Source organism: Anabrus simplex, chromosome 14 (genome assembly GCF_040414725.1).
Source record: "Anabrus simplex isolate iqAnaSimp1 chromosome 14, ASM4041472v1, whole genome shotgun sequence".
Taxonomy (NCBI): Eukaryota; Metazoa; Arthropoda; class Insecta; order Orthoptera; family Tettigoniidae; genus Anabrus; species Anabrus simplex.
This window is the reverse complement of record NC_090278.1, coordinates 26735793-26760397: the sequence shown is the minus strand read 5'-3', so window position 1 is coordinate 26760397 and position 24605 is coordinate 26735793. Positions and strand designations below refer to the sequence as shown.

At 38.0% G+C, this 24605-nt stretch overlaps 2 protein-coding genes across 5 annotated transcripts in view; one reads left to right on the top strand and one right to left on the bottom strand.

The window, feature by feature from the left end:
* The window catches only part of LOC136885543 (uncharacterized), a 224412-nt gene that overhangs the window by 77933 nt on the left and 121874 nt on the right, over positions 1–24605 (bottom strand). The window lies entirely within an intron of this gene.
* Positions 1247–16178, top strand: sinu (sinuous). Of its 3 annotated transcripts, XM_068230404.1 has the most exons (5): positions 1314–1451; positions 1808–1849; positions 10154–10458; positions 13579–13734; positions 15042–16178. In XM_068230404.1, exons 3-5 carry the CDS (start codon positions 10185–10187, stop codon positions 15278–15280), a joined length of 669 nt encoding a protein of 222 aa, XP_068086505.1. In that variant the 5' UTR covers positions 1314–1451; positions 1808–1849; positions 10154–10184; the 3' UTR covers positions 15281–16178. The 3 variants fall into 3 exon arrangements, with proteins under 3 accessions (XP_067014599.2, XP_068086505.1, XP_068086506.1); XM_067158498.2 differs by lacking the exon at positions 1808–1849 and having other exon boundaries at positions 1247–1451; XM_068230405.1 differs by lacking the exons at positions 1314–1451; positions 1808–1849 and adding an exon at positions 2421–2526.

The following is a 24605-nucleotide window of genomic DNA, read 5'->3' as shown; positions in this document are numbered from 1 at the left end:
ACAGGAGACGCGGGACATTTAACACGAATACGGTACTGTCCCGTAAAATTCGGGACGTCTGGCAACCCTGACTCGAACAAGTGGAGTTAACCAGAGAGTACACGGCGTATTCCCTCGACTACACATCTGGTATTAGGCCTAATAATAAAATTTATTCCGCACAATGTGCATAGAGGATCACAATTAGATATGATAACGTGACATCTAATGGTATGAGGCCTGCTGTATGGTTATTGTTGCGATATAAAGTAGTTCATACGTCATACAGAAACACCACGCGCCTGTTGAACTGTAGGCCGGTAGTGGACGATGATTTCAGTTACGAACTCGTCATTAATAACACGCTCATGCAATTTGCGCAGTGTTTCTGTATATCTGAACGGGGCTTGTAAATTCTAGAGGAAGTTGCGTTACAGGAATCTACCACCTTGAGTGATTTATAAGCACAGCTTCATCAAATGCCTTAACCAGGAGTTTCTCTCGAGATTACAAATACAATTAACCTCCTCCCATTGTTTCCATAGGTTTATATCGTAATCATTGTTCTTACGGTAGGCCTACTTATATTTTGATTAGGCTATATCCGAATTACGAGTAAGATGTCCCGAATTGATTCGAAGTTCTATTGTCATGCAGAAAAATCATGCCGAAAACAGAGCAACAAAAGGTCGTATGCGTCAACTAATTAATTAGCAGTTTTGTTTCTCTTACGTTAAGTTGGTGACTAAGAATCAGAATGACAAACTTTCACAACCACTTGTTCTCAAGTCATTGAAAACTATACTTTCTAACATGCAAGGCGTGGGAGAGTTTCAAAAGCGAAGCGAGCATAATAAACACGTGTATGGATTGTTTACAAAGAGCCTTGACAGAAAATTATGAGAACTTGTCAAGGACGTGAGGAAATCTCAAAATTCTTCCTACAATAAGAACTAATTCTCATGACACACCTTTCCATAACCCTCGTGCGTCACATTCAAAAGTACAGCCAACAATTGCATTTAAAAAATAACACGTATTTATTATTTACATATCTCTATATTATGGCCACTACTTCGTAACTGATTCTTCTTTAGTGATAAATGATACAAAACTATATTTAAATGAAGAATTTGACTCCTGGTGGAAGTTATTAGATTACAGATAATAATTTTATGTTGGCTACCATGTTCATGCGTTCTTTAGTTTACAGATATACCGCAAGAAAGCACAGGTGTTCCAGACTTCTAAGAGTGGGGTGAAGGATTGACAACGACAACGAAGTAAGGGCGTCACCAGCACACAGTAACAGTAGACGACGTTACATTTGTATTATGTGGAATGTCTCAAACTCAGGCTACAAGATCGAACAGAGGCATTTATAAGATTGTTAAGGAGAAGTCCAGACATTCCTTTGATAGAGAGGAACAGTCCTCTTCATCAAAAGGAAGGAAATACCAGGCTTACTTACGGTAAGTAAAGTGGGGTATTCACAACCTGTGTTTATTATGTAAACACGCTAATATCGCGATAAGAGTTGGTGACAGGGATACTTTATTTCCGGACTACAAATGAGTTTTTAACAACGTTGCAATTCAGTGCAGTCAGAAAAAAAAGTAACCTGCTTTTGTGTGACGGCTAACCTCTTGTGTGTTGTAAATTTCAGTTCTAATCAATCGTACTTGAAGGTATTTCATATATTTCCACAGTTTTTTTATGGTTAGGTGTGTGTCAGTTTTATATCTGACAATGCAAGCATTATTTCATTTTTTCTAATTGCAAATTTACTGAAATCATGTGTTTCTCTTAATTTGCATGCTCACAACAGTGGGAAGAATTTGAAGAGAGTCGGAGCGTGCCATTTTTAAAGGTAATAGAATACACATTTTCAATGTTTATTACAAGAATTTTTAACTTTGATAATCTATGGTGTTGGGTATATGGTACTAAGGGAGTAGGGTACCCAGTGTGTAACTAACAGAAGGTGAAGGAGGAAATTAACGAATTTATCATATAGCATGAAAGTGCAGAGTTATGTGCTACAGTTCTGAATGCACTGAAAATGAGTTTAAAATCATAGTGAATGTCACTTTCATAAGTAGGTCTAGGCATTTATAAGCTTTTATTATTGTAGAATTTACCTCAAAAAATGAAGGAAGATGTCTGCTGAAAGACTTTGCTTAAGAGATACAGTGTGTGGTGGTTATATTAGCAAACCGTGTGAGAATATGCGTGTGTTGGTCTGTTATGATTAGGTTCGCAAACAGTACGACTGTTCTAAACCACCTGCTGCAGCGAGAGGTCAATATATGGACACATTGAAGAATTCCTGACCTGGCTGGGGATTTTAACTGTGCGTGGTTAATTCCTCTGGTTTGGAGGCTGGGTGTTTGTGTTTGTCTTCATTAACATACAACAATTCACACTACCAACAACAAGATCGAACAGAGGCATTTATAAGATTGTTAAGGAGAAGTCCAGACATTCCTTTGATAGAGAGGAACAGTCCTCTTCATCAAAAGGAAGGAAATACCAGGCTTACTTACTGTAAGTAAAGTGGGGTATTCACAACCTGTGTTTATTATGTAAACACGCTAATATTGCGATAAGAGTTGGTGACAGGAATACACAATTATATATCCCTCTCCATAGGGTTGGCGTCGGGTAGGGCATCTGTCCGTAAAACTTAGCCAGATCCTCGCAAAGAACTAACCTCAATAGTAACTAAGCGCAGAGGATTCTGTTACTAGATTGGTCTATGGTCTCACTACACATAAGAATGCTAGTTTTATATCAGGCTTAACAACTGGCTTGCACATGCGTTATTTTATTAACATGGTTGGTATGGGTAACTGAAGGTTGAACATTCTTCAGAGAATGATGGGAAAATAAGCTGATGCTGTTTAATGGCTAAGTTCTTATGTTCCATTCCATTAATATTCTTGTGTCGGCATGATTAAGGTTAGGATTTAGAATTGGCTTTAGGGATAACTTCTCTTAAAGCAGTCATAATTTATTCTAAGGTGAAAGAGCTGAACACGTAACTAACTTGGGATTTGAGTCTCAAGGGCTGTTGTATGTTCACCTATTTTATCTTAGAATTGTGGTTAATCTTGCTCGATGCATGATTTTATGTTTGGTGCTGTAACATGCAAGGTTGCAGGGTCAATTCTGTATTGGTTAATTGCTGGAATTCCTCCTTGCAAGATATTTTCACATTGGCATTATTATTATTATTATTATTATTATTATTATTATTATTATTATTATTATTATTATTATTATTATTATTTGTTGTTGTTGTTGTTGTTTGAGTCATCAGTCCATAGATTGGTTTGATGCAGCTCTCCATGCCACTTATTATTTATGATTAATAATTACATCTCAACTTGAAAAGAGGTGCAGCGAGTGTGATACAAATATGAACATTTCCAGGACTACAGTGATGTCAACCGAGCGAGTTGGCCGTGCGGTTAGGAGCGCATGGCTGTGAGCTTGCATCCGGGAGATAGTGGGTTCGAATCCTGCTGTCGGCAGACCTAAAGATGGTTTTCCATGGTTTCCCCATTTTTACACCAGGGAAATGCTGGGGCTGTACCATAATTAAGGCCACAGCCACTTCCTTCCAACTCCTAGGCCTTTCCTATCCCATTGTCGCCACAAGACCTATCTGTGTCAGTGTGACGTAAAGCCACTTGCGAAAAAAGAAAAGTGATGTCAGTAGGGAAGAGACCTGAGAGCATTGGATGCCAGGTAGGGAAAACAAAACAAACAGGTAGATCATTTCAAGTACTTACGGTACTTTGTGTATACTTCCAGGATGGTAGTATAGTATTGGATCAAGGTGCAGCAAAGCTAATGCAGTGACCTCACAGATGAGGTCAACATTATTCTGTCTGAAATAAGTGAGGCTGGGCTGAGTGGCTCAGATGGTTGAGGTGCTGGCCTTCTGACCCTCAGCTTGGCAGGTTCGATCCTGGCTCAATCCGGTGGTATTTGAATGTCAGCCTCGTGTCGGTAGATTTACTGGCATGTACAAGAACTCTTGCGGGACTAAATTCCGGCACCTCAGCGTCTCCAAAAACCGTAGAAGTAGTTAGTGGGACGTGAAAACAAATATCATTATTATTATTATTATTATTATTATTATTATTATAGAAGCGAGTTCTTGGATGAGACTATCTTTACATTGGCTGATTTTCAGACTAGCTTTGCTGTACATGAGTGAAAGTTGGATGGATCAAGTACGCTCACCGGACAATCATCCCTGGAGAAATCATTGCTGGCATCATTTAATACCGTGTAACTGCACCCCTGGACTTGATAACCACCTGGATTCTGTTAGGAAGTGAGTCCACTCGCTGAGGATTTGATTGTGCAATTCCATCAAATTGCTGGGATGTTGATGTTGGCATTTTACTCACTGTTAAAATGTCTCACAGATTTTCAATGGGGTTCAAGTCAGGTGAATTTGCGGGCCTATCGAGACGTAATAGAGTGGGGGAGTGTTCATAAAACCAGTCACATATGCGTCCAGCCCGATGAACTTTGCTGTTATCATCTTGAAAAATCAGGGTATATATAGCATACTCATCATGCTGATGTTGACTGAAAGACAACACCTGATCATCCAGAATGTTTAAATATGCTGGTTCATGTTAGTGGTCACCTCAGTAAGCGGACCCAATCCATGATACAAAAAACACCCCCGAAACATTAGACCCACCTCCGGCTTGAACCTGACCTTACACATATCCAGGATGAAATGCTTAATTTGGTCTTCAGTGCACTGGACGACATGCATAATTGGAATACAGGCAAAAACGTGATTCGTCAGACCACATTACCTTCCGCCAGTCAGCTACTGTCCACGTTCGACAGCCTGTTTCATTGTATACGGTCAACGGTTAATAAAGATTCTTGATTCTTAGTGATTTCTAGCCCATTAAAGATGTGCAGTTTTATGTGCCTGTGTGAGCAATGGCCTCTTGCAAGGCAACCGACTCTAAATGTTTATTGTATGCAGTTCCTATAGCAGTGTTCTCTCGCTAACAGGTTGGGATGGACCTTCATTCACAGACTGCAGCAATCACAGACCGTGAAACGCGTCTCTGGTCCCTCTCAGTCAGAATATTTATCTGCCCACTTGTCACTCTGTCACATCCTTGCATCTACCCACGTTGACGTACACTATCCGCTTGAGACATCAATGTCTCACTGATCGTTACTGCGTTATGCTCACGTAAATGCGGTGCGCATGCGGTTGAACATGGGACTCATTTGCTGAGTCATCTGTACAGGCTTAACAATCCATCTGTATGGGCACGCTAGGGTGACTAGTTTTTTGTCCGGTGAGCTTATATTTTATTCAAAAGTTAGAAGTAACAGACATGAAAGTAGCAAGATCAATTGGCGATAAGAAGAGGTAGGAACAGTTGAAGACGGATACATGAAATGTGGAGAAAAAGGCTAGGTTTGGAATAAACTTGATAGATGAAGCTATACGTGTGTACCAGCTTTGGTGGCGAGGTCAGGCGAAATGGATGGAGAAGGATAGGTTACGTAGGAGACTTGTTTTTAATGATAAGATATTAGGAACTAAATGAAACCAGAGCTAATTGCATTGTGGAATTGCTTAATTAATTCACAGAGGCTTGTAGACTGAATGCTGAAAGGCATAACAATCTGTAATGAATATGGATGAATGTATGTCATTATATCCCAAAAATAGAATTCTAATTCTTTGACCATGAAAGTTGTGAAGTTGTTCCTTCATGCTTTCAACCTTGTTGCTGCAACCATAGAGGTCTGTCATGAATAGTTCTTTTTAGTTTAGCATAACAGAAGGTCATTCGGTGAGCCAGGTTTTTGAAACATGACTTTCTTGGTCGCCCTTGGAGATGAGTTGAATGTACCAGATTAGGAGTGACAAGATGGGATAAGGAGAAATGAGAAGGTTCGAGACATAGTAAAAGAAGAGCCACTACAGAATAGGATAGAGGCATCTAGACTTAGATGGTATGGACACATGAAGAGAATGACAGAGGAAAGGATACTGAGGAGGATATAACAGGAAAACGGCCAAGAGGAAGACCAAGAGACAAGTGGATAAAAGGAGTGGAAGTGTGTGTACAGAGAAGAGGAGAGGACTGGGCAAGGTTGACTAGGGAGAAGTGGTGGGAAGACAAGAGGAGCCAAGCAGACCCGGCCAACAGCTGGAAACTGCAGATGATGATGACCAACAAGCCATTCTGAAATCTCTGGAAGTGCTAGGAATGGAAACTGGGCCTCCCAAGGACAGCAGCTGCGAGTACTGACTGTTATGCTGTGGAGGCAGACAACCTGTGATGAAGGTCAAAGTCACATTAAACATCAGAAATGTGTACAGGGTTGGCGAAGAGTTCCCGTACCCCTAGAACTGTTTAGTATAAAATGTTGTTTAGGTTATGTTACTTACGTATTAACTTAAGTGTCCAATATATCTGTATGTTCCCCATCATCAATCAATCGCTACTGATCTGCATTTAGGGCAGTTGCCCAGGTGGCAGATTCCCTATCTGTTGTTTTCCTAGCCTTTTCTTAAATGATTGCAAAGAAATTGGAAATTTATTGAACATCTCCCTTGGTAAGTTATTCTAATCCCTAACTCCCCTTCCTATAAACGAATATTTGCCCCAATTTGTCCTCTTGAATTCCAACTTTATCTTCATGTTGTGATCTTTCCTACGTTTAAAGACACCATCCAAACTTATTCGTCTATTGATGTCCTCCCACGCCATCTCTCCACTGACAGCTCGGAACATACCACTTAGTCGAACAGCTTGTCTCCTTTCTCCCAAGTCTTCCCAGCCCAAACTTTGCAACATTGTTGTAACACTACTCTTTTGTCGGAAATCGCCCAGAACAAATCGAGCTGCTTTTCTTTGGATTTTTTTCCAGTTCCTGAATCAAGTAATCCTGGTGAGGGTCCCATACACTGGAACCATACTCTAGTTAGGGTCTCACCAGAGACAAATATGCTGTAAACACAGTTCTATACGCCTCCATGTTCTCGACATATTTCTGAGAATGTCTGGTGTTATAGTGCGAAATGCATCCTCAACAGCATTTCACAGTTCTTCGTTTGTAGCATAACAGCATGCAGATAGATGTGCCTTAATGGCTCCCCATAATGAGTTGTCAGGTATGGTGAGGTCAGGACTTCTTGGTGGCCGTTTCAAGGGAGCTGGTGTTGCTAGTGAACCACGTCCTATCCACCGTCCTGGGAAATATTCGCTTAGGAACTCACGCACTGCAAGAACATAGTGAGCAGTTGCTCCGTCTTGCTGCAACCATATGCGTTCTGTCAGGCCCCTTTCCTCCAGCTGGGGTATTAACTATGTAACATGTGTAAATAATTTGCACCATTCAGAGCCTTTTCAAAAAGGTACGGTCCAAGCAGATGTTGTGATGTCGTCGCTGCCCATATCGTCACATGAGGCAGGTTCCTTTCCAACTCAACTCTCTAATGAGGATTCTCTTTGGCAATGTTTCTAGCACGTGAGTTCCAGTAAATAGCACATTCATCTGAAAACATAACCTTGGGATGGCTCAGTGCATTTGGGAATTTAGTTACAAAGCACGGCATGCTAAAACATGCTCATTTCAGTGTCTATCTCTATAACTCATTTACAAACTTTGGTTGAAAAGGTCTGAACTTAAGGTCTTTTTTATAGCGAGTTCTGAAGCATGTTTACGCATCGACTTCATAGGAGATTGTTCAGTCGAAGCACGTGTTTCTTCTCATATCTTCCTTCCAATCCGCAGCCTGTCTTTAACACTGCCCGAGGCGAAAGCATGTCTTTTGCAGTAGAGCCTTATTAAATCTTTCCTGGAATGCTCCTATATCTGTCTTTTTTTTTTTTTTTAGTTGGTTGTTTTACGTCGCACCGACACAGATAGGTCTTACGGCGACGATGGGACAGGAAAGGGCTAGGAGTGGGAAGGAAGCGGCCGTGGCCTTACTTAAGGTACAGCCCCAGCATTTGCCTGGTGTGAAAATGGGAAACCACGGAAAACCATTTTCAGGGCTGCCGACAGTGGGGTTCGAACCTACTATCTCCCGAATACTGGATACTGGCCGCACTTAAGCGACTGCAGCTATCGAGCTTGGTATAATCTGTCTCATTGTCTGTCCTATGTGTTGTTGTTCGTGCACCCACACCCTTGCCACTAACCGCTCCTCAATAGTGTAACTCTTATTGCTCACATCTGTCATGGCTTCACACTAACACTCGACTGTGATGGTGTGTATTCCAACACTTGATTTCAGCAATTAATAAGTAATATAACTACCAATCTGCATAAATAACATTGATACTGAAGAGTTATGGAAACTTCTCGCCCATCCTGTATGTGCACTTTTTGAACTACAGTTTTGGAGCAAGTGTACATGAACCCTTCAAGATGCTACACGGACATTGCTGTGAATTTGTGCACATGTGCGATGTTGTCAATAGTTACAGTGGTCTTTTGAGCATAGCCAGACCTGTAGACCAGGCTCTGGGCTGTGCATGGTACAGACTTAATGCTAGGACAAATTGTAAAGGATACCTTACAGTATCAACAGCATAGTCAGAACCAGCATGGAGTGAGCAGTGATAGCCTAGACCACTACGGTAGTATTCATTTATATACTAATCATCCAATTGCTAAACTTGGTAAAACATAGTGTTCAAAAATTAGTTCTTTCTACTATTTCATCCTCTAGTGACCAGAAGCTTAAAACAAGAGCAGAACTGCTTCTGTAAGGTGTAAAATGATCTAACAGATGCAGAACTCGGTTTTTACACCATTGGTTGAAAAGCAAAACTGAGTGAATCCACCTGTTTTATAATGAAGCAAGACTTGGTCTATCCTGATCACGACCCATGGAACTTGACAGATGCAGAACTGGTTATACCCACATTCTTTTGTTCCTTATCACCACCTACTTTTCTGGTGGTTCCAAACCTATGGCTACTAAGTTACTCAGGTGGCATTACTGTGCATGACAAGCAAATAAAGCGCAATAGAAACAGTCAGTTGGTATCTAGTCATATTTTAGTTGTTTTGGCCTTGTCCTTTTTGTAGGTTTGTTTCAAATATATATTTAACTGATGGGCTAAGCAGGGATTAATTTCTTAAATACAGTAATCAGTAAATAGACAGCTGTGCAGTTAGTTACTAAAATTATAGTAATGACTTTTTTTTTTTTTTTTTTTTTTACCAAAGGTAACTGCAGAGGACTCTACGATAGTTTTACTTTTATATTTTACCATTCCACTGTCAGTATGATTGGTTTCAATAGAACATCTAATGTTGTAGTTTTTTTTCTTCCCTCTTCAAAAAGTTTTTCTTTGTATCAATATATTGATTTTGTTGCCCTTCATAGCATTATTCAGGTTTTGTTACAGTTGTACCATAAACAATAACTTTAAAGCACTAAATACAGAAGCAAAACTCAGTAAATCAATCATTACATGTGCAAAATGTGGCAAACTCAAATATTTTTGTTTGCAGTAATTCCAATTATAGTAAAAATCTACCATAAATAGCACCGGGCGAGTTGGCCGTGCGGTTAGGGGCGCGCAGCTGTGAGCTTGCGTCTGGGAGATAGTGGGTTCGAATCTCACTGTCGGCAGCCCTGAAGATGGTTTTTGCATTGTTTCCCATTTTCACACCAGGCAAATGCTGGGGCTGTACCTTAATTAAGACCACGGCTGCTTCCTTCCCACTCCTAGCCCTTTCCTATCCCACTGTCGCCATAAGACCTGCCTGTGTTGGCGCGACGTAAAGGCACTAGCGCAAAAAACAAACAGATCATAAATAGCCGTCAACCGTACAAAATTAGAAGTTTTTGTGTGTCCTGAAATTCTGATACACTTTCAGAGGTTTGCTTCTGGATCCCTTGTATAGTTATGTTATGAATAGGCATGTTCCTGGCTAAATGTACACTTATGCAACAATAGTCTATTTAAAACAAATATGTAGGCTAGTGACTTGATATCAAAAGAGGATGTTGAGAAGAAACTATTAGGTATCGGTAATACCATAATATAACATCATTTAAGAATAAATTCCTGTGTATGACATGGCTTTGATACATGCCTTTATCTCATTATGTGATTCTTTTTTTATTCTTGTGTGCTTTTAGAGCCAGGGAAGTGAGGGGGAGGAGCGGCAAAATGAAGAAGCGAAGTTTAGCTGGAAACTGTGGTATTGGCGTATTTGTGCTTGCTCTGGTGTGTGTTGTAGTGGCATTCTGTGCTCCTGCATGGCTTGTCAGCGACTACCGAATCACAGGAGCCAAACTTGAAAGGTTGGGTCTCTGGTCGCACTGTTTCCGATCTTTAAACCAGCCCAATGATGATCGTTTCAAAAGATTTTTTGTGGGCTGTCGTTGGGTGTACGACCCGTTTACCACTGGCTACGATGAAATTCGGGGATTTCTGATGCCACGTAAGTATTTCCTTACATTATAAATTTCTCTGTGTCGAGTCTGCCATTATATTCATGTAAAACTGTTTCTTCTTTAATCTTCACTGTTTCTCCTCCTTGTCCTTTTCTTCAGGTATTCAAGGAAGAAAGTTTTTCAGTTTAACCTTCGCTTTTGTGGTCATTCTGTAGACTAACCTGACATCTTCCTTTAAAAAAAAAAGAACTGGAAATGGACTGGGACTGTTCCCAGTTTCCTTTGTTTTCTCCTGTGGGTGCAGTTACGAGGAGCATTTCATATATAATGAAACACATTTTATTTTCGGCCAATTTGGTTATAAAACATTGGAATTTTGTTTGGGACATGTTTGAATATTCTCGTCTCATAGAGTTTCATTAATTTTCGATAGGTGGTAGCACTAAAACTAGCCTTCAAAATGGTGTCTGTAACGAAGGTGCATACCAAACAGAGAGCAGTTATTGAGTTTCTTTTGGTGGAAAATGAGGGCATCACAGATTTTCATAGGCACTTGTAGAATGTCTAAGGAGACCTGGCAGTGGACAATTCTCCATGACCACGCAAGACCTTACAAAAGTCTGCACACCCGGCAGGAGCTCACAAAACTTCTGTGGACTGTTCTTTCTCATTCACCCTACAGTTCGGATCTCGCGCCTTCTGACTTCCATCTGTTTGGTCCGATGAAGGATGTGCTCCACGAGAAGCACTACGTGGATGATTGAGAAGTTATCGATGCAGCACAACGTTGGCTCCGACATCGACCAGTCGAGTGGTATCATGCAGGCATACAGGCCTTCATATTATGGTGGCATAAGGCCGTAGCATTGAACGGAGATTATGTAAAAAAATAGGGTGTTGTAGCAAAAGGATTCGGGAATAACATGGTGTATTTGAATCCTCCATAAAACCAACCTGGTTTTAGAAAAAGAAAAGTGTTTCATTATATATCGAAGTCCCTTTGTATGTACATACTGTAAAATTGCAAAAAAACTTATGAAAACAGACTGATGTAATGATAGTAAAGTTGCATTCCTTTATCTCCTCATTCCAATTACCTTCCTGCTGTTGTTCTGACCTGTACTCTCGTACAGCAAAAACGGTCTGAAAACAGACTGAAGTAAAGATAATTTCATCTGAGAGCTTTACATCTTTCTAATAGAAGACTCTTCATTGCAAAATGTGAGCTGACTGCATTAGTTTTGCTGCACTTTAGTATGCTATCATTCCAGGAGAACACACTTCTTGAATACTGTTCCAGTTTTGTATCCCCTACCTGACGTTCACTCCTCTTAGATTTCTTTTCTTCTACATCATACCATACTCATTGCACCTCTTTTGCCTCTTCGGAGGCCACATGCCTTTTTTTTTTTTTTTTTCAAAACACCAATATATTCGATTGTAGGCTTTCAGCACGGTCTGCCATTAAGATCAGGTTGTCAGCATAAGACTAATTGCTTACTAGATTTACACATACCGTGCATGGTATTAACCCTCTGGAAGTTGTGCCAAGTTTTATTTTGTTCTGTACCGTGAATAATGATAGTCATTTATTGAAAATTATTTTATTACATTTAGTAAAAGTAGCTACACTGTAACATTGCAAAGTAACTTGTAATTTTAAACAAATTAAATGAAAAATTAGACATTTTTGTCTCATACTCTAAAAAATAAGTGTGACGAAATAAAAAAAGGTCTAAACTTTACCTGTCAATGATGTACGCTCTTCTTAACATCTTCAACACTATCATATTTTAACATGGACCCTGGCAGTGAACCGAGTCTTTTTCCTGAATTTTAATATATTATTACACAACAGCAAAACATAGTACATACCTGACTTTTTTATCATATGAAGGTGTCGGCCAACCAAAATTAAAATGTTAATCAGGAGGTACATATGTAAAGTAGTTTAATTATACTAGTCTTATGAAAAAACATTTAATAATGTATGGGAAAAATTTTTTACATAAAAGTTTTACCAATAAGCCTGTTTAAATAATAAAAATGAATCATTTAATGTGGCTACTTAAGCCACAAATAAACACAATTACATTTGAAATACAAAATTTACCTATTTAGGAATAGTTTGTTTTGTTATAGTAGCCCTGAAAACATTGGGCTATGCACAGTCCAACCTTGCTCCACAATCTACTTTGTTTTCACGGTACAGGTGAATGATCACTGTTTGTCTCTTCGTCTAAATGAAAAAAATAAGACCAAATGTCTGGAGAGGTGAAGTATTTCTGTCGTTTGTATTCCGAATGACATAATGCAGCTTAAAAAACTAGCACTCGAAAGTGACATAAATAAAAATCATGCCCGAACTATCACTTGACATGTTACATGGTTCATAATCAGAGTATTCATCGCTGCCATCTATTTCTAAACACGCTTCTCCGGATAAAATATTCCAGTTATCACTATCATTGAGCCGGCGTGGGGACATGTTTGTACAATAACACAGCTGACACGACAGATTTGGCGTGCTCAGCACCTGACAATCGAGTCCTTTGGTAGTGGTCACGGCAGAAAGGAACTACCCTTTTTATCGTTTCAGTTTGAACTTCCCAATAACTGCTGCGTTCTAGTGGACACTAGATAAACTACTACCTCCAAGCAAGGGACGGGAGCCGTATGGAATACATGCAGCTGCCTGTAAACATGCGCAAATAAAATCATGCCCGTATGGTATACAGGCGCCGTCCACAACCAGGAAAACAGTGCACCCGTATCCTGTACGGGGATAGTGTTGAAAGTGTTAAGGGTCCAACAAAATCACTCAGCAGTGAAAAATCTTTACCTTCAAGAACCAGGTAGTGAAATCCACAAAGTACTAGCACTTGGCAGCAAGTTCCTTGTTAGCAGCAATAATGCTGCACACGCTGATCTAGCAGCTTGTCTCTTAGAGGTACTGAAGGTTACAGTAACAGTGATCAATAACGACAGCCGAAAAGATATACGTCAACACCCTGCATGGCGTTTTGAGGGTTAAAAGATTTTTTTTTTCTGAATTTTTCTTTTTATTACATTTTTTCCTTGTAATGCTAAGAGGATCTGATACTCTGTTCATTAAGTAACTGATAATCTCTCCTTCCTAAATAATAACTTATAATTTTTGTTTTCAGCTTTTATGATAGCAACCCAGTTCTTCTTCACTCTCTGCTTCCTTGGAGTAGTGATATCGTTCATCCTAGTTCTCATCTTTGCTCTTTGTTTTGGACCCGAGGAGACCCGTTTCCGTATTCTCATTTTACTCATTGCTATAGTATTGCTGCATTCGGGTAAGTTCTTGCTCCTTTATTTCTGATGTATGAACATCTATATAAAATTTATAATTTTGTCTGTACACTTCACTTTTGTGTCATGTCATTTTTATCTCATATTAATACAAAATAAAAAGTTGGTTTAGTCAAATGTATGTATGTATGTATGTTTGTTTGTTTGTTTGTTTGTTTGTTTGTTTGTTTGTTTGTTTGTTTGAGTAGACATCATAGGAAAATAGCTGAAGAGAATTTCTTGAAGCTTGGTACTCAAGTTCAGGGGTAGCCAGGGTGTTGCATTAGGCTGTGTATTATCTGATTTGATTAGTATAGATGGGAATTATAGGCACAAACAAGTTAGAATACAAAGATATTTGATGAAGGCACAAGTGTCATATACCCGCACGATGGTTCTGCGTTGAGATTAGCATAAATATGAGCAATCCAAACTATTCATGACGTGATAAGTGGGGTATTTTTGATTTAATACAATGAGAATTGTGACTTCGAATTTACGACGTGCTAAGCTGGAAAACCTGTTAATGAGGAATGCGCTAACAAGGTTTCACTGAATAAAAATAAACGGACAACACCATGAAATTGTGGAGGGCTTCTAGTATTTGGGAAGTGAACTGATGCTGCAGGATGCAGGGCTGGAATTGGATATCAGTAAAAGAATTCAACAGGGAAATGCATTCTACTAGTATGATAGAAACCTGGTGTGAAGAAAGAAAGTACCTATGGTTGGACATGTTAAGAGGATGGAACAGGGAAGGATGCTCAAACGGATGATGGATATTTGAGAATTAAATTTTAGGCCTTCCCCTAAACTACCATTTCACTCAGCATGAATAAAATTATTTATAGCCTAGAATGTAGTGCCTCATTCCCCGACTTTATGTATCAATTTTCATTGAATTACCTTCAGGTATTTTTTCATGATGCGTGTACGTACATACAGACAGACAGAGATGACGGAGAGTTAAAAAGTGCATTTCCTTATTATTGTGGACACGACTGATACAGAAACATCATTCTTTCTAAATTCTGAGCAATGTACAGACAAAACTCTTATTTTGTATTTATAGAACTGGAGAATAACGCACAAAAATCAAAAGCAGATATTGCTCCTGGTTTCGTTATAATGTTTATATTGTCACTATTTACATCTAATGTTTTCATACTTTTTTTCAGTAAAAAATACATAAGAGTGCAGAATGGAAAGGGCAATTATTGTTTCAGGGTCATGAACATACATTTGCAATCTTCATTAAAGTAAAACTGTTGTAATATTTTATTTTTCACTTGTGTTCTGTTTCTTTCCATAGGTTTGTGTGGTGGCATTGCTGTGATCATTTTTGCGTGCCTGGGCAATGCAGAAGGTTGGATGCCAGAACATGATAACAACTATCTGGGTTGGGCATTTGGACTTGCCGTTGTTGGTGTTGTGATGTGTTTCATAGCAAGTGCACTCTTCTTCGTTGAAGCGCACATTCAGAAAAAGAAACGGAAATACCTTCAAGATTCACAAGCAAGATTTGAGCTTGAAAACGAATCAAAGGCGTGATCGAATGTTAATATATCTATATTTATCTGAATCTCCGTCCACTCTGCATACACAAATACTGTGTCCGTCCATTTTAAATATTCTGATACTTTTATAAGTATGTATTAGTTTTTGAGATATTTACTGAGACAGTAGAAAGACAGCTTTTCAGCAGTTATTAGTTGAGGAATGTATAATATGTAAAGACTGTTTTAGAATGATTGAATGTTAGTGGACCTGAAGCTTTGCTAGTATGGAAAGAGAACACTATATATTTACAAAAACGGTTATATAGTATATTGAATGTCCCAGAAATCCATATATTTTTTATTATTTTAGCATATGTCTTTTAGTGCTCTGCCTGATGGCCGTCATTGTTACAGCGCTGAAGTCTAAACGGTCTGACACCGAGGTTAGCCAGTTCGAGTCTCGTTGGTCGAAAAAATGTTCACCATCAGAATATTGGTTGGCAGTGTGCGGGAGGTGGTGGTATACACTAATCACTAGATTGCGTGCCAAAAGCCTGGATTAAATTCCAAACCTCTCTGCAGTTCTCATATAGAGTGAGAGCATATGACGCTGTTGGTGGTGATTTTTCCGTCGGATGGGGATGTTGAGCCTTGAGCAAACCCCTTGATGCTATTTGACAGGAATAGGCTATGTGCCGGCACCAAGTTTCACACAATCCCTATCATATATCTCGTCATTCATTTCATCTCATTAACTCCTCTGATGAGGTTGACATCAGGAAAGGCATCCGGTCATAAAAACCCGCCACGACAGATTCATCTCACCTCATACCCGACCCCGTAGAGAAGCGGAACAAGGGTTGGACAAACAAACAAACAAGCAGTGTTCAAAGACATGTTTGGCTCACATGGGTGACCTTTGCATCTGGGTGTGAGATGATGATGATGATGATGATGATGATGATGATGATCATCATCATCATCATCATCATGATCAAGTAGAAACAGGGTGAAACCTGATGTTGGCACATAGCCTACTCCTGCAGAGTAACACTAAGGGGTTTGCTCAAGGCTTAATGTCTTCATCCGACAGTTGAATTACCATCAGTAGGATTATATGACCAGGCTTTTGGCATGCAATCTAGTGATTAGAAATTGAATACCACCCCTCTTGTACCCTGCTGCCAACATTCTGATGGTAAATATTTTTTTCCCTCACCACTAGAACTCAAACCAGCTAATCAAAGTGTCGTACCATACATACAGACAGCTGCCTCCATATAATTCATGTATACAGTACTCTCTTCAGTTGATCAACCAATCATCATTGATCTGCATTTAGGACTACTGCTCCCTATCAGTTGTTTACCTAGTCTTTTCGTAAATGATTTCAAAGAACTTAGAAATGTAAGTTTGGAAAGAGAATATGGAATTTGTGCCACATGGAGTTGTGGCCATCATTATGTAAATCTTTGTTGTCGTAATTACCATATACATAACTTTGACAGCAAGAAATGAGAGCCAAATTCAGACCAGTGAGATGAAATTCCTAAGAGGTATGATAGGTAAGACAAGGAGAGACAGAGTAAGAAATGTCGAGGTCAGAAAACAGATAGGGGTAGAAAAGCTGAGTGCTAGGATGGAGAAGAGTAAATTGAGATGGTTTGGACATATGAGGATGGAGGAGGGAAGGATACCAAAACAAGTGTTGGAAGCTACGATAGAAGGCAAGAGGGAGGCCCAGAGCAAGATGGATGAACTTTTGTCAAGAACAGTATAAAAAAAAAAATAATAATAATAATAAAAAAAAAGACTGGACTGGAATACAATTACTGAAGAGGAGTGGTGGAAGGAGAGGCAAATGTGGAGAAGTGCCATCGAGACCCCGACCTGGCAGGAGCTGGACAAGGGGAAATGAAAATTATGTGAATAATACTCCATAAATATATCTTTTCTTCAAAAGTTGGCACAAAAAATGCAGATACATGCATTATTCAGGATAAGGTTGTTGCTGCTTTCATAATACCTAAATCCTGTTATATTCATTTTTACGCATGGAGTCAGTTACCTAGTTAGAACAGAGGTGTGAATCACATCTTAAATATGCATGCCAGTGCAACAAGTTCTCATTCACAGCTTAAGAATAGTTGTGTATTATTGAAGATGCAGGGAATATTGGAAACTTCAATACTAAAGTGAATTGTGTGGCCTTTGCAGATGATCTAGACATCCTAATAGGCTGTGAAATCAGCAATAGTCCACATCAAAACTTCCCAAGCCATAGCCACTATCATATGAGGAAACGGTCTTCATGACCAAGGATTGTCAGCACAAAATACCTTCTACCCTTCAGCTAGGTTCACAAAGTTAACAGTTGAAATTTCTAGGGGGTGGATCATTTATTTAATTGAAATAACATATTTTTTGTTTTAGTATAGGAATAGAACAAATTTATTTATTTATTTATTTATTTATTTATTTATTCATTTATTCATTTATTTATTTATATTTAAGTAGTATTGTGAGAGAAAATTGATAAATTTTGAAAATGGATTTCTAGAAAAGTAAATTAATATTGAACCTTGTCTACCAGGGTTTATTCAAATTGGAATAGGAAAATTATAGCCTACAATCCATACAGGAAGGCTTATCAGCGAACGAAGAATGTAAATATAAATTACCAGAGCCAAGTATGACCTGGGGCATTACATATACTTTTTAACTTAATGAAATGCACTTCCATTATGTTGAAAATGCAGTGTAACAGCACGAATCTGCCTTGCTTTCATGTTTTTTTTAAAACACTAATGTGTGTTATCAAATTTAAGATAATGTTGTAAACTTTTAACAGTTACTTGTGTTCTTTGCTATGTAAGAGCATCGTAATACAAATTGAGGAAACTACTGCAGAGCAGTAACTTGCCGAGTAAGGATACAGAGATAAGAGAAATCAGTGATCCAGTGAAAGTTGTACCAAACATTTTAGACAAATGTTATAGTTTTTTATATTTCTTAGTCTGTTTGTGTACTGTTAAATACATTCTTAAGTTGCTGCTCTTCATCTGCATTCAGAACATGTATTCTACTTCAACAATTATATCCTGTAGTGGGCGTTTTTCTGAAAAGTTCATAAAATCACCCTCCTATTTGATTTTGGATTTCTTACAATGATTAATGGAAATTTTATTTATTTGTACTTCCTACAATGATAGGCTGCCTAACTCTGACAAAATATATCATAACACTTGAATATTGAATATATGTGTAACCATGGAGAATTTTCTGGAGTTAATCCTTCCTGTATGCAGTACTATAGAGGTGATTTCTAACAATTTAGGCAGAACCTTTAATGGCCAAGATGGGTGATTACAGATTCTTGGAATGCCCACACTTTTGAAAAACTCAACTAAGAATTTTGGTATCGTTCCTCTTGATCCGATGAAAAGTCCTACAACCCTTATATTGGAGATTATGTATGATTCTTTGAAGTAGCTGATGGTTGGTTCATAGATGGCTCGCTTCTCTGCGTCTAACTCTGCTGGCTGACTTGAGTCTACCTCAAATCTAATGATGGGGTCCAGAATATAGATAAAGTCCTTTTATCGGTCAATTGCGATTATATCTATTCTGTTTGCTTCCACCGTCAGCAACACATGCCACCTCTTCATGTACCTCGTAACCTTTCTGGGAGAATCCTGCTGCAATTCTAGATCTTATTCTGTTGTGCCTAACATTCCTAGGCAAGTCCCCCCCCATGGACACGAACCAAGAACACAAGCTAGGGTTTCAGGCTCACGATAGTGTCTGCAGTGAGCTCCATTCCGGCTACGTTCAGGGTGGCCCCGTACAGGAACCATGTTGTAGTGTATTTTCAGCGCGCCTTTCCACTCTGATCCGCAGAATCCATTTAGGGTGTCGATCCATCGGTTAGCCGGTGTATATTCCTGATAGAGGAGTTCTTAATGCACACCATTTCCTATACTCTTTTTTCCTTAGCATTCCTCTTAACTTCCTTACACTAAGTTCTTCGAGTTGAGTGTTATCTACTCAAAACTCTGTTTAAAACTCTTTTTCCTGCTTATATATGGTGCAGATCTCTGTTGTTCTCTTTTAAACAAATTCTAAAATCATGTTGCTTCTCCCACAAGAAAATAATTACTTCTCCTTGTGCATCTAAGATAAATTTAATTGGCATTTTACTTATAGTCAGTATCAGTGTTTTGGCCTGGAGAGATTATTCACAATTGTCCAACAAAGTGGCTGCTATGATGTTGTGTTATCCCACCCTCTGTACATCCTGTGGTCTGCAGAAGATTTCACTGCGTAAAATATCACTTCCACCAGGCCAAAATTTTTCACTTCATGAAAATGAACCCAATGGAAACGGCTTCTCATTTGACACAGGGTATAGTGCATTTGTACTTCTGAAGCACTATTAAACCTTATTATTGAACACTGCTTGAAAATGTTGGATCAAGTGCAATGTGAACAAAACATTTTGTATGGAAACATTCTGACAGTAACATGGCATTTATTACGCTTTTGAGTGTATCCAACTAGAGAAAAAATATTGTGTTTAGGTTGATTAGTTGTTTTTCTGAAATTTCTTGCATTTATATACAATCTTCATATATATGAAGAAATGCTGTGCTTCCTACAAGTCATCACTGCATTTTCCTAATGACGGAATGTTCTCTTTTCGATACTCAGTTTGGGACCAAAGGAGATGTTTTAGATAATAATTTCTCCTTACCATACAGTATACCTCATTACATTTCAATGAATGGGTAGTTCAGAATTACAAAGACAATTGTTGTAAATGATGTTCTACTTTCCTTTTTAGCTGTATTAAAATCATAAGTTGTATTTATGATATTTAAGTGTTGGAATGTTATGCATTAAACTTGTACATTGCATTCACTTAAGTGGAAAGTAAATCCTGTATTGTTACACATCTGCAGAGATTCCATGTCTAGAAGAAAGGGTGTATGTTTCCTTTTCTTGATTTTGTTATTGATTGTTCAATAGTTCGTTTGTCAGCAAAAGAAAAAAATATATTTTATACAAAATTCAACACATACACTATCAAATTCTTCTTTCATTTCAATACTTCACAAGAAGGACTGTCAAATCTTGTCAGATTGATCAGCATTGCTGAAGGATTGTCAAGGTTTGATAGCATTTTTGTTTTAAAATGGTGGTTCCTGGACTAGCAGTGGGATATAAGGAAGAGAAACGTGCAGTAAAGCATAATTTACATGGAGAAAAGATTAATGTGATAGCCTCCAACATCATTTTTACAATGTATTTACTGCCATAACATTCACTTGCAGATGTTATGTTATATTGGGTAATATGATACTAACATGAATCAAATAAAAATTATGGCAGTACAATGGAAATTCATATCTTATTACATGAAAACACATTGGGAACTTAATAATGACAATAGTAATATTAACCTTTTCACTGCCGAGTTTTGATGACCAGGCGAGCCTTCTGGGCCGGGTTTTTTTTTTTCTAAAGGAAGAAGCACTTTCAGAGACACATGTTTACTGATACAATTAATGGAATGCATATCGTCCCCTTAGCCCTGCAATTCACGTTCGGGGATGAAGTGAGATTATATTTTACACCATATTTTTACGGCTGGATGCCCTTCCCAATGCAAATCTCAGTTGAGAAGATAATGAATATGAAATGAACAATGGTGAATGAAAATGGGTATGGAAGTGGAAGGAATCGGCTGTGGCTTATGAATAGGAACTGCCTCGGCAAAAGGGAAACCACAAAACATACATTCTCAGGACAGCTGACGGTGGGGTTCGAACCCACTCGCCTGCCGAGTGCAGAGCTTGGCTCCATAGACGTAGCATGTTAATACGTGCGGCTACGCCGCTCAGTGATACTATTACTGAAATATAATATAAAATTGTTGATCAAAGAACTGGTATTATCAAAAGTATTTACATTTAGGGAAAAATAATTTATCTGAGGAAGGGGTGACGATTCCTCATGAGATTCATCATTACTACTTTGCCGTGCACTTTCTTGTATTTTAATATCGCCACTTAGATGTTCTCCATCTTCATTATCAAAATATAGCACTCCAGAATCACTATTTATGAGGAAACATTCAATTTCTTTGTCAACAAGAGATGAATATATACTTCAAGACGCCATGATGGCTACGCGTAAGATGTTCCACTCCAACGAAGCTGAAATAACACCAGATCACTTTCAAAACACGCAAAATGGAGTGGTAGATCTGCCGTACAGAACTTCCTTGAGCATTTCCATGGAATCTCAAAGCATGACACTATATCGCGTACATTTGTAAGATCGGTGAAATACACACTGCACCGAAACGTATATATACGGGTTCGGCGGACGAGGCACGGCGTTCAATAATGTATATATACGGGTTTAGCAGTGAATGGGTTAATAATAATATGCAAATATAGTCATAAATTGCTGATAAGTGTTTACTTATATGATAGGTTACTGTCTGGAAATAAATATAAAAGCTGTCCACTTCCTTGAGATATTTCTCTTGCAATCTCCTCGTATGTTGCTGTTTTATCTTTTTTATTGTGGTATTCTACGGAGCCCACTGAATATAGGCAGGGATGTGCCTCATGCGTAGCAATTAGCACACACACAAATCCCTCAACCATGAAAACGAAGCCATGTTCGTTGTTTAGATTCTCAGCATGCCTAGCCGGTTTAGCACACAGCGTTAATACTCAAATTCCATTGGTCAATTCTGTCAAAGCCGTGACAATTCTTTGACTTATTAGAACATGTTCTAATTGACTTTCAAGACTTTTGAAGAATACTTCTCAAGTATCGTGAGCGATTTGACGGTGTACTTGTGAAGTCTTGAATTTGACAAAAAATTAGATGGTGTACAACAGAGTTTTGATTAGTTTCAGTTTAAAACTTTGTCGTACATTTTGATCCCATCTACATTAAGGTCTTTCACTATGGTGAATGCATTATTTAGCTACAGTTATTATTCTCTGCATTTGCAGACTAACCACTGAATATGTGACCTTCTTGTGTACTTTGTCATTTTTGTATGCATATTAAAAATGTTAATTTTTAAGTCGATTGACTAGTATTTTGATAAGTATTTTTCATCTCAACCTTTATATGATTAGTATTACTGGAATAATGTAGGAATGTTGAATAATTTTAATAAGCAGCTCCATTGTTTGTACAGTATTGTCAGGTACACATTTACAGAGCATTCCAACAGTTTGGTAACATTTTCATGTCGCTTGACAGAGTCTGATGAATAGATTTTATGATGTAAAATAGGTTTCATTCTCTGATTATTAATATTATGATTATTATCTTATTTTATATTTTTTTATATGGGTGTGTGAGAAGCTTAAATCCAAAAGGTATCATATCGATGCACAAATCTTTCAGGAGACGACAAAATCTGTCTACAAGAATACTACGCTTTACTTCATTTATGTATTCCCTCAGTTTAATGTTGGTTCCATTTGCAAACATTTTTTTTTTTTTGTTGACATTGTTCATTTTGGCACAGAAATGGATTTGGTACTTCATTGTTGTGCCTCAAAATACTGTTATGTGACAATGCTGGTAATGGGGGAAATGCTGACCCGTATTGCTTAGAATGAACATTTGTTGATGTAGTTCGTGCAATACTAAACGTTAAATAACATAACCTTTCTGGTCAGAGTTCTAAGCTGAAATATTATCACATTTACACTATAAATTGAGGATAGTTATGTCCACCTTTTCAATACAAAAACAATGTGAGGTCATTAACACATCACATATTTATTACCTTTCAAACATTGGGACCGGTTTCGGCATTATTTGTATGCCATCATCAGCCATAGGAAACTTAGTGACAAGGCCTAAGTACAATATTAACATAACTTACAACATAATTATATGTATATATAAAAATGAACATATTCTTACAGTGACTATTAAAAATGTTTGGTGTACACCATAAAACCTTATATTAAAATTGGTAGCATATTTTATGCGATATATTATGACTTTATACAATTATTTGACCAAAGTTAAAGCTTATTGTCAGTTTTTCTAAATATTACCAAATGTTAAAAGAGCATCCAGATAACAATTTTCAATCTTTAAAAACTTTTATAACTCCTAGGCGTTAAAAATAATAGTACATTTGTTTGGTCAATAGTGCTAAATTGACATGCATTAAAATGAAATCGCCTACTGTCAGATGGGAAACAGTGACCTATTTGTACTAGGTATGGAGATAAGTTACATTATAAGTCTGTAGTAATTCTATAACTTGCGTTAATATAGTTTGGTTATTTAATAACAAGTCGAATAAAATGATAAATTCGGCTGATATTTTAAACTTTAAAATATTAATTGTCCATTGTAGAGGTCCCTTTTTCAGTGAAGATATATAGTGAGCAAAGCAGTTCCTCTTAGAATTGATTGCAGGTTCACTCTATTTTAGGTGGATTTTGGATTGAATAAATTTCTTATTTCGCAATGTAATGTCGTTAAGCAATGATCGTAATGTAATATTCCGTCATTTATGCTAATGTTGATAAAATGTAGATCGACATTGGTCGAAGTGGACTGGTGAACCAAATTTTCTTGGACCATAACATTCAAGGTCTTTGAGGTTCTAGAAATATCTCGATCCAAGACGGACCCTAAGCACTGTGTTGTCGAGAATGAAGCCGATGAGGAACTGTCTACCGGAAAGGCAGAAAGCAGAGGCAGAAAGCAGACCTGCTTTCTGCCTTTCCGGTAGACAGTTCCTCATCGGCTTCATTCTCGACAACACAGTGCTTAGGGTCCGTCTTGGATCGAGATATTTCTAGAACCTCAAAGACCTTGAATGTTATGGTCCAAGAAAATTTGGTTCACCAGTCCACTTCGACCAATGTCGATCTACATTTTATCAACATTAGCATAAATGACGGAATATTACATTACGATCATTGCTTAACGACATTACATTGCGAAATAAGAAATTTATTCAATCCAAAATCCACCTAAAATAGAGTGAACCTGCAATCAATTCTAAGAGGAACTGCTTTGCTCACTATATATCTTCACTGAAAAAGGGACCTCTACAATGGACAATTAATATTTTAAAGTTTAAAATATCAGCCGAATTTATCATTTTATTCGACTTGTTATTAAATAACCAAACTATATTAACGCAAGTTATAGAATTACTACAGACTTATAATGTAACTTATCTCCATACCTAGTACAAATAGGTCACTGTTTCCCATCTGACAGTAGGCGATTTCATTTTAATGCATGTCAATTTAGCACTATTGACCAAACAAATGTACTATTATTTTTAACGCCTAGGAGTTATAAAAGTT

What these genes read in the sequence shown, in the direction of transcription:
- sinu (XM_067158498.2), top strand. Translation starts at nt 1,321, where the DNA reads ATGTCTCAAACTCAGGCTACAAGATCGAACAGAGGCATTTATAAGATT. An exon ending in AAATACCAGGCTTACTTACG is followed by an intron (nt 1,452 to 10,153) that starts GTAAGTAAAGTG and finishes GTGTGCTTTTAG; the next exon opens with AGCCAGGGAAGTGAGGGGGA. An exon ending in TATAGTATTGCTGCATTCGG is followed by an intron (nt 13,735 to 15,041) that starts GTAAGTTCTTGC and finishes TTCTTTCCATAG; the next exon opens with GTTTGTGTGGTGGCATTGCT.